General features: G+C 46.9%; 1 protein-coding gene across 1 annotated transcript; it reads right to left on the reverse strand.

Moving 5' to 3' along the window:
- Positions 1 to 2,124: 2,124 nt before the first annotated feature.
- Positions 2,125 to 6,712, reverse strand: pdp2 (putative pyruvate dehydrogenase phosphatase isoenzyme 2). The gene is made up of 10 exons (XM_029695263.1): positions 6,667 to 6,712; positions 5,905 to 6,014; positions 5,455 to 5,619; positions 4,916 to 5,035; positions 4,550 to 4,836; positions 4,323 to 4,428; positions 4,091 to 4,160; positions 3,233 to 3,399; positions 2,746 to 3,045; positions 2,125 to 2,629 (listed from the first exon to the last, which is right to left on the reverse strand). Exons 1-10 carry the CDS (start codon positions 6,710 to 6,712, stop codon positions 2,357 to 2,359), a joined length of 1,644 nt encoding a protein of 547 aa, XP_029551123.1. The 3' UTR covers positions 2,125 to 2,356.
- Positions 6,713 to 10,738: the final 4,026 nt, after the last annotated feature.

A 10,738-nucleotide genomic window follows, 5' to 3' on the forward strand; every position in this document is an offset into this window, starting at 1 on the left:
AGAGGTGAGCATAAAAATAAAAAAATCCTAAGAGGAAAACAGAGGATTTGAGAGAGCAGAGGATGAGTAACTTGCAGACACATTACAGTAGATGGAGAAAACTCAAACCTAACACAGGCAGGCAAACAACAGAGTTGAAGGGTTTTGGTTAACATTTTAACAAATTTTCATTCAGGAAGTGATTTAAAATTCAAATCGTGATTTGAAAAAAACATTTACAGCAAATAATGAGCAATTTCACTTCATCCCCTGATCGGACTGCTCTTAACTCAGCATTACGCGTGTACAATTTGCATATCCCAATAACAATGAAACTTTCAGTTTGTGGACTGTAGATTGTCAGCAAATAGTCAATATGATACATAGCAGTTTTACCAAACTAACACCGGGTAACAAAGTCATACAAAATATAGTTCTGAAAATATATTTAAGATTTTATCAGACTCAGTATAAAGTGAGGAAGTGCACCAGAGAGTTCATAAGAAAATATGATTTATTTAAACTATGGTCAAGTATGATGTGGTACCCAGTCAAGTCTTGTGAAACACTTAGCTCCGATTGTCCTTTGGGACTATGATGACTATGCAGTAAAAATGACAGTTTTATCAGCATACATACATAGTAAAACAACATGGTTATTCACCTAAATGTAGGAGTTTCAAGCTAAAAAGTACTTAATGTATACTCAGCAAAAAAAGAAACGGCCATTTTTCAGGACCCTGTCTTTCAAAGATAATTCGTAAAAATCCAAATAACTTCACAGATCTTCACTGTAAAGGGTTGAAACACTGTTTCCCATGCTTGTTCAATGAACTATAAACAACTAATGAACATGCACCTGTGGAACAGTCGTTAAGACACTAACAGCTTACAGACGGTAGGCAATTAAGGTCACAGTTATGAAAACTTAGGACACTAAAGAGGCCGTTCTACTGACTCTGAAAATCACCAAAAGAAAGATGCCCAGGGTCCCTGCTCATCTGTGTGAATGTGCCTTAGGCATGCTGCAAGGAGGCATGAGGACTGCAGATGTGGCCAGGGCAATAAATTGCAATGTCCGTACTGTGAGACGCCTAAGACAGCGCTACAGGGAGACAGGACGAACAGCTGATCGTCCTCGCAGTGGAAGACCACGTGTAACACCTGCACAGGACCGGTACATCTGTACATCACACCTGCGGGACAGGTACAGGATGGCAACAACAACTGCCCGAGTTACACCAGGAATGCACAATCCCTCCATCAGTGCTCAGACTGTCCGCAATAGGCTGAGAAAGGCTGGACTGAGGGCTTGTAGGCCTGTTGTAAGACAGGTCCTCACCAGACATCACCGGCAACATCGTCGTCTATGGGTACAAACCCACCGGCGCTGGACCAGACAGGACTGGCAAAAAGTGCTCTTCAATGACAAGTCGCGGTTTTGTCTCACCAGGGGTGATGGTCGGATTGGCGTTTATTGTCGAAGGAATGAGCGTTACACCGAGGCCTGTACTCTGGAGCGGGATCGATTTGGAGGTGGAGGGTCCGTCATGGTCTGGGGCGGTGTGTCACAGCATCATCGGACTGAGCTTGTTGTCATCGCAGGCAATCGCAACGCTGTGCATTACAGGAAAGACATCCTGTGTGGTACCCTTCCTGCAGGCTCATCCTGACATGATTCTCCAGCATGACAATGTCACCAGCCATACTGCTCGTTCTGTGTGTGATTTCCTGCAAGACAGGAATGTCAGTGTTCTGCCATGGCCAGCGAAGAGCCCGGATCTCAATCCCATTAAGCACGTCTGGGACCTGTTGGATCGGAGGGTGAGAGCTAGAGACATTCCCCCAGAAATGTCCGGGAACTTGCAGGTGCCTTGGTGGAAGAGCGGGGTAACATCTCACAGCAAGAACTGGCAAATCTGGTGCAATCCATGAGGAGGAGATACACTGCAATACTTAATGCAGCTGGTGGCCACACCAGATACTGACTGTTACTTTTGATTTTGACCCCCCTTTGTTCAGTGACACATTATTCCATTTCTGTTAGTCACTTGTTCAGTTTATTTCTCAGTTGTTGAATCTTGTTATGTTCATACAAATATTTACACGTTAACTTTGCTGAAGATAAACGCAGTTGACAGTGAAGACGTTTTTTTTGTTGCTGAGTTTATTTAACCATCTGAAAAACACTAATACAATGCCCCTCAGTTCTCTGCGAGCAGTATTTGAGCATTAGGCCTAAGTACGCAGCAAATGTTTTCACCGTAGGGTAAAGTAAACAACTGTCAAGAAATGTGGGTGTGTTATATGACCCGGCCTGAGTTGAAGTAGACCATCTTTACTGTAAAAATGTTATGTTTGTGTGTCCCCATCTGCATTACCTGTGTTGTCTGACCAGGTCAGAGTTCAGATAAACCACAGTTGCTGTGATATCGTCTCTGTACATGCGTGCCAGGTCCTCAGGCAGAGACAACATAGATGCCAGTCTCTCCTGGCAGAGCTCTCCATACTGCCCGGTGCCCAGGGCATGTCTGATGAGGTGTGAGGCAGCATTGGGGTCCAGGGTGGGCATGGCAAGGGCACGGCGTTTCCACAGCAGCTCTTGCATCTGGCCCAGGTTCAACTGTCTCTCAGTGGGGGAGACTGGAGCCTAGAGGGATGACGGTTTACTACATTAGAACTGATAATTGGATATACTCACCTGGACAAAAAACACCTGTAAGAAGTTTCTCCCTACAGCCCTCACACACACCCTCTCATCCTTACCTGTAGATGAATCCCACTCAGGTGTTCACCCACCAGCCGTACCGCCTCCTCAGAGCTCATCTCGTCCCACAGCCCGTCAGAGCCCAGGATCAGGAAGCGGTCCTGCGGTCGGAGGCTGTGATAGGTCAGCTGCGGCGCCACGTCCAGGTAGGGCGGGCTCAGGTAGTTGGGCGGAGTGTACTGGTAGAGGTTAAGGAAGTCCAGTTCTATTCCAGACTCCAGGCTTTCTAGAACACTCTGCTGCAGCTCAAGGCTCCACTTGAACCTTACGTCTCCAAACGAACGCAGAGGCATCAGGATCTAGAGATCACGAGATGGAGAATTAGTCACACTTAATACATGCAGAGGTAATTATACTGTATGAGTCTGTCTTCCAGTGACCACCGTTTCTCTCTCCAGCTCAGCCTGGTCTTTCTTATGATATACAAATAAAATCGACAGTATTTGATCGAACAACTATTATGTGATAGTGGTGGTGTGTTCTGACCCCCAGCAGCCTGTCGTCAGTGACCACCGTGTCCCTCTCCGAGGGGGGGTGCTGGGCTCGGAGCCTCTCCAGCTCAGCCTCGTTTTGTGCGTTGTGGTCCTGGGACAGGGGTAAGGCGCTCCACGACCCGTCCTCTTCCTGCACCCCCAGCACTGCACGGCAGTCACCTAAGTTTACGCCACACAATAGAACAGAACTTCATTTTCATCTGTGTTCAAGGAAGAGAATAATAGTATAGTATTTTAATGTCCATTTGTTGCGAACAGGGAGTACTTTAAGAGTGTCATTATCACAGAGTTATCATGATACAATTCCATTATAGAGAGCTTACAAAATATTAAGAACACCATCCTAATATTGAGTTGCACTCCCTTTTGCCCTCAGAACAGCCAGAATATGTCGGGGCATGGACTCTATAAGCTGTCGAAAGCGTTCCACTGGGATGCTGGCCCATGTGGATGCCAACGCTTCCCACAGTTGTGTCAAGTTGGCTGGATGTCCTTTGGGTGGTGAACCATTCTTGCTCAACAGTTTCCTGTGTGTATTGTGAAAAACCCAGCAGAGTTGCAGATCTTGACACCCTCAAACCGGTGCGTTGAGCACCTACTAGCATACCCTGTTCAAAAGCACAAATCTTTACTCTTGCCCATTCACCCTAAATGATACACACACACAATCCATGTCTCTAGACTTAAAAATCCTTCTTTAACCTGTCTCCTCCCCTTCATCTACACTAACTGAAATTGATTTAACAGGTGACATCAATAAGGGATCAGCGCTTTCACCTGGTCAGTCCATGTCATGGAAAGAGGAAGTGTTCTTAAATGTTTTGTACACTCAGCGTATATCCCACCCTACCTGCATTCGCCACATGGATCCCCTCAGTGCCCACGTGGGCAACACAGGCTGTGGAGCCAGCAAACGCCACCTAGTTGGATGTGTTAAACACAACAGAGAAAGTCAGGGGAGAATTGCCACCAATCCATTGCCACATTAAGTTAAAGACCAAGGCAATAGCATTGCTGATTTAGGTGAGAAAATCTGAAATTCCTGATGAATCTGGAATGAGGTGGACGGCACACACTCACACCTGTATGGCAGTACTCCTTATCAGGTCGCTAGAGTGTGGGACCTGGGCCTCCAGAGAGATGTCTGTGTCCAGACGCTTAAAGGCATAATACAGAGCATCAGGAGGACTGGGAGGGAGGCAAGGAGGATAGAGGGTTGGAGAGATGTGGTTAACAATACTAATCAGAGAGATGGAGTCAGGCCCACACCCCATGCTCATCGTCTCACAACGTACACACACAGCCCCACCTCATTCCGTCGCCGTGCTCCTCGCTGTCCAGAAGCTCCTGCCAGAAGACCCGGAGGTGTTCTACATAGAGCGAGGCTGACTCTCTGTAGTTGTAGTCTCCGTGGTTTTTGTACCACTGTAAGATGGGAGGGACAGGCCTGCTCTGCTCCATGCAGTGTTCCAGCTCCTCCAGTCCTCTCTGGGACATCATGGCCACCGCCACGTAGTACAGCAGACGCTCACTGACCGCCTGGGCACACGCCCAGCCACCGTGACCATCAAATACCCCGAACAGCATGCCCTTAGTCTGGGGGAGAGAGAGAGGGAGGAGCTGGGGGAGCATGTGAGGTATTCTCCTGCTTGTTTGTAACTAACAACACACACACCTGTAGGCAGGTGGCTGAGCTGCGGCGGTCCTCGTTGGGGGTGTTAGCTGCCAGCTGGTTGCTTTCAAACTTCCTCACAACACTGAGACCCCGGCCATCAAACTCAGGGATGCTCACAGCCTGGGTTAGAGAGAACAATAGGGTGTATTTAAATAACTGCCGAAGAAATGCTGCCTAAAACATGTTGGTTAGGGGTGAGCCATGCACCCTGATGCAGACAGGGTGTGAATGCAGACCATATACAAAAATCACTCCATGGAAAAATACTAGACTGTACTAGATAAATAGATCAACAACCTTCATTAGAAAGGCATTCTCCTGCTTGATGGTTTATATCAAGGGTTTTCGGTCCTGGGAAAGCCCAGCCCAATGCCATCACACCTGATTCAACTACCCAAGGGCATTGATGATTGGTTAAAACAGGTGCAATATTGTTGGGGCGGAACAAAAGTGTGCATCCTGAAGTGGCCCATATACAGATGGGAAATGAACACCCCTGCTTTATATGATTACGTAGTGATTATTATAATAGGTTCTACCTGCTCGTTGGCTCGCAGGATGCTGCTGATCTGGACACGGCTCAGCTGGAAGTCCAGGTCCTGACGGGTGGAGAGGAAGCGCATGGTGGCCCGAGACCTACACCTAACACCAGACCCAGAGCAGCCCCAGGAGGAGAGGCAGGCTCGCTGGGTCAGACTGGGCCACTGAGAGGGGGAGTGGCAGGAGGGTATGGAGGAATAGAGGGCATGATGGCCGAGAGAGAAAGACAGGAGAAGGAATGGATAGATATAATGACAGGCCAGCATTTACATCGATAGTGCAAGCGTTCGCTCCCTCCAAGGGCTGCAATCAAACCTGTGTGATTCTCTGTTGCATTAATGTTATTTAGTCTACTTTCTGAGTGCAAACACCTGGTTTCCCAGACAATTGCCCTAATCCAGTCACTGATTGAAAGCTTTGGTGTTTCTGATCTCTCAGACAGCACCTACCTGGGGAGAGAGAGGGCTGAGGGTGCTGCTGGCAGCTCGCAGAAGGATGCTGCCACACACATGGCTAGACATCCGAAGGCTTGAGGATGAGGCTCTGCTGTGCCTCAGACCTAGAAAACAGCGGATAATCAGTAAATGTCTGGAATTATCACCTGCACACCTGACTAGGCTTATCAGATTTGGGAGTGGAAATAGCTAGCTACTGTAACGTTTGTTGTTCAAGTAGAGCGCTGACACAAGATGTAACGTTATAGCACGTTTGGTGCAGCTAGCGCTAAGTTGGCTATATATATGTAGATTTATTGTAGAAACAACTTCAGGTAACGTTAGCTAGCTAGCTAAAATATAAACAGAATACAGTAACGTAACCTGCTAACGTTAGCCTACATCAGATCGTGCTCATTAGTGCACACACTGTAGCAACGTTATGCAACGTAGCTAGCTAACGTTACTTACACCGTTTAGGTTAACTTTAACCGTTAACGCTACGGTGTGCATTGATGAATACGACCAAAAATAGACTGCCGGTGTTAGCTAGCCACCACTGATGTACGCAGAATAGCTAGCGAAGTTGTCCACCGAATGCTTTGCAGGCGATATCGTAGAGCGATACTTAGATAGCGATATTTATCGGACGTATAATAATGAATCGCGTACCTACTAGCTAACGACTGAAGAAGTGTGAATCAAACCATTCTCAGGTAGACTGCTGCGGTATGTGCCAGCTGCCCAAAAGAACAAGCCAGGTAAGCTACTACTTGCCTGTCAGCGACACCTTCTTCTTTGAGATTGGGTTGGCGGATCGCATCCAATTTTAAAGGTGCATACACTGCCAACTACTGTACTGGAGTGTGAGGCCAGTCACGTCATACCTACATTGAATTTTCTTCAGTCCTGTTCCACTAAGAAAGTGAAATAGAGCCCTAGATACCACTTCTAAGTCATACAGTTCACAAAATATCAACACATGTTCCACCATTTCCACCACTGAACACTCATCACACAGACCTGTTTCATGTCTCTCTATCATCCACAATGTGGCATTCAAACCTGTATGCCCGTACCTTGGTCTGCTCCACACAACATCCTCTCTCCTACATCCCATACTCCCCACCTCATCCTTAACTGACCGGTGCACATGATAAAATTGCCTACCCTTACTACTAGAATCCCACTACCTTTACCAAAGAACGAGCCTTTTTGCCCGGATCAAGGACTTTACTTCCCTACGGCCCAACAGGACCTGAATATCTCAAATCAAATCAAATTGTATTTGTCACAAGTGCCGAATACAACAGGTGTAGACCTTACCGTGAAATGCTTACTTACAAGCCCTTAACCAACAATTCAGTTTAAGAAATAGAGTTAAGAAAATATTTACTAAATAAAAAAAATCTAAAAGTAACACAAGAAAGTTACATAACAATAACAAGGCTATATACAGGGGGTACCGGTACCGAGTCAATGTGCGGGGGTACAGGTTACAGGTCGGGATAATTTGTAATGTGACTATGCATAGATAATAAACAGCGAGTAGCAGAGGTGTAAATAGTCCGGGTGGCCATTTGATTAATTGTTCAGCAGTCTTATGGCTTGGGGGTAGAAGCTGTTATTAAGGAGCCTTTTGGTCCTAGACTTGGCACTCCGGTACCGCTTGCCATGTGGTAGCAGAGAGAACAGTCTATGACTTGGGTGACTGAAGTCCTTGACAATTTTTGGGGCCTTCCTCTGACACCGCCAAGTATATAGGTCCTGGATGTCAGGAAGATTGGCCTCAGTGATGTACTGGGCCATACACACTACCCTCTCTAGCGCCTTTCGGTCAGATACTGAGCAGTTGCCATACCAGGTGGTGATGCAACCGGTCAGGATGCTCTCGATGGTGCAGCTGTAGAACTTTTTGAGGATCTGGGGACCCATGCCAAATCTTTTCAGACACCTGAGGGGCAAAAGGTGTTGTCGTGCCCTCTTCACAACTGTCTTGGTGTGTTTGGACCATGATAGTTCGTTGGTGATGTGGACACCAAGGAGCTTGAAACTCTCGACCCGCTCCACTTCAGCAAAGTCAATGTTAATGGGGCCTGTTCGGCCCTCCTTTTCCTATAGTCCACGATCAGCTCCTTTGTCCTGCTCACATTGAGGGAGAGGTTGTCCTGGCACCACACTGCCAGGTCTCTGACCTCATCCTACAGGCTGTCTCATTGTTGTTGGTGATCAGGCCTACCACTGTTGTGTGGTCAGCAAACTTAATGATGGGGTTGGAGTCGTGCTTGGCCCCGCAGTTGTGGGTGAACAGGGAGTGCAGGAGGGGACTAAGCACGCACCCTGAGGGACCCCAGTGTTGAGGATCAGCATGGCAGATGGTGTTGTTGCCTACCCTTACCACCTGGGGGCGGCCCGTCAGGAAGTCCAGTATCCAGTTGCAGAGGGAGGTGTTTAGTCCCAGGGTCCTTAGCTTAGTGATGAGCTTTGTGGGCACTATGGTGTTGACCGCTGAGCTGTAGTCAATGAACAACATTCTCACATAGGTGTTCTTTTGTACATAGGTGTTCCTTTTGATTGAGATTCCGTCATCTGTGGATCTGTTGTGGTGGTATGCGAACTGGAGTGAGTCTAGGGTTTCCGGCATGATGGTGTTGATGTGAGCCATGACCAGTCTTTCAAAGCACTTCATGGCTACCGACGTGAGTGCTACGGGGTGGTAATCATTTAGGCAGGTTTCCTTCGCTTTCTTGGGCACAAGGACTATGCTGGTCTGTTTGAAACACGTAGGTATTACAGACTTGGTCAGGGAGAGGTTGAAAATGTCAGTGAAGACACTTGTCAGTTGGTTCATGCATGCTTTGAGTACACGTCCTGGTAATCCGTCTGGCCCCGCGGCTTTGTGAACGTTGACCAGTTTAAAGGTCTTGCTCACATCAGCTACGGAAAGTCTGATCACACAGTCGTCCAGAACAGCTGGTGCTCTCATGCATGCTTCAGTGTTGCTTGCCTCGAAGCAAGCATAAAAGGCATTTAGCTCGTCTGGTAGGCTCTCGTCACTGGGCAGCTCGTGGCTGGGTTTCCCTTTGTAGTCCGCAATATTTTTCAAGCCCTGTCACATCCGATGAGCGTCAGAGCCGGTGTAATAGGATTCAATCTTAGTCCTGTATTGATGCTTTGTCTGTTTGATGGTTCGTCTGAGGGCATAGCAGGATTTCTTATAAGCATCCAGATTAGTGTCCTGCTGCTTGAAAGCGGCAGCTTTAGCCTTTAGCTTGGTGCGGATGTTGCCTGTAATCCATGGCTTCTGGTTGGGGTATGTACGTACAGTCACTGTAGGGACGACGTCATCGATGCACTTATTGATGAAGCCAGTGACTGAAGTGGTGTACTCCTCAATGCCATTGGAGGAATCCCGGAACATATTCCAGTCTGTGCTAGCAAAACAGTGCTGTAGCTTAGCATCTGCTTCATCTGACCACTTTCTTATTGACCGAGTCACTGGTGCTTCCTGCTTTAGTTTTTGCTTGTAAGCAGGAATCAGGAGGATAGAATTATGGTCAGATTTGCCAAATGGAGGGCGAGGGAGAGCTTTGTATGCGTCTCTGTGTGTGGAGTAAAGGTGGTCTAGAGTTTTTTTCCTTCTGGTTGCACATTTAACATGCTGTTAGAAATGAGGTAAAACAGATTTAAGCTTCCCTGCATTAAAGTCCCTGGCCACTAGGAGCGCCGCCTCTGGATGAGCGCTTTCCTGATTGCTTATGGCCGTATACAGCTCATTGAGTGCGGTCTTAGTGCCAGCATCAGTTTGGGGTGGTAAATAGATAGCTACGAAGAATATAGATGAAAACTCTCAGTAAATAGTGTGGTCTACAGCTTATCGTGAGATACTCTACCTCAGGTGAGCAAAACCTTGAGACTTCCTTAGATTTCGTGCACCAGCTGTTTACAAATATACATAGACCGTCACCCCTTGTCTTAACAGAGGCCGCTGTTCTATCCTGCGGAAAAGCATAAAACCCGCCAGCTGTATGTTATTCATGTTGTTTTTCAGCCGTGGCTTGGTGAAACATAAGATATTACAGTTTTTATCTTGATCGTAGATCATATATTTTGTTTTCCAATGATTGCACATTGGCCAATAGAACGGATGGCAATAGGAGTTTACTCGCTCCCCTACGAATTCTCCGAAAGCAGCCTGACCTCCGCCCCCTTTTTCTGTCTTTTCTTCACGCAAATGACAGGGATTAGGGCCTCTTTTGGGAAAGTAGTATATATTTCGCGCCGGACTCGTCAAAGGAAAAAGCTTCTTCCATTTCGAGGTGAGTAATCGCTGTTCTGGTGTCCAGAAGTTATTTTCAGTCATAAGAGACGGTAGCAGCAACATTATGTACAAAATAAGTAAAAAAATAAGTTACAAACAACACACAAAAAAACGAACAAAATAGCAGTTGGTTAGTAGCACGTAAAAAGTCAGCCATCCTCTCCGGCGCCATCCTTAAAAATGAATAAAACCGATTAGCTATATATATATATAAATATCTCCACACCCCATCTCATGTCCTCACCCCATATTCTCTCCAACCCTCAATCATATCCACATCTACACCACAGGAGGCTTCTGAGGGGAGGACGGCTCATAATAATGGCTGGAACGGAGCAAATGGAATGGCATCAAACACCTGGAAACCATGTGTTTGATATTTTTGTTACCATTCCACTGATTCTGCCCCAGTCATTCGAACGAGCCTGTTTTCCCCTATTAAGGTTCCACCAACTTCCTGTGATCTACACTTGGTTTCGCAAACAGCCACGGAGGAACATTCCCCAATGTAATTGCCGGCCCTATCTC

This window comes from Salmo trutta, chromosome 17 (assembly GCF_901001165.1).
Source record: "Salmo trutta chromosome 17, fSalTru1.1, whole genome shotgun sequence".
Lineage (NCBI taxonomy): Eukaryota > Metazoa > Chordata > Actinopteri > Salmoniformes > Salmonidae > Salmo > Salmo trutta.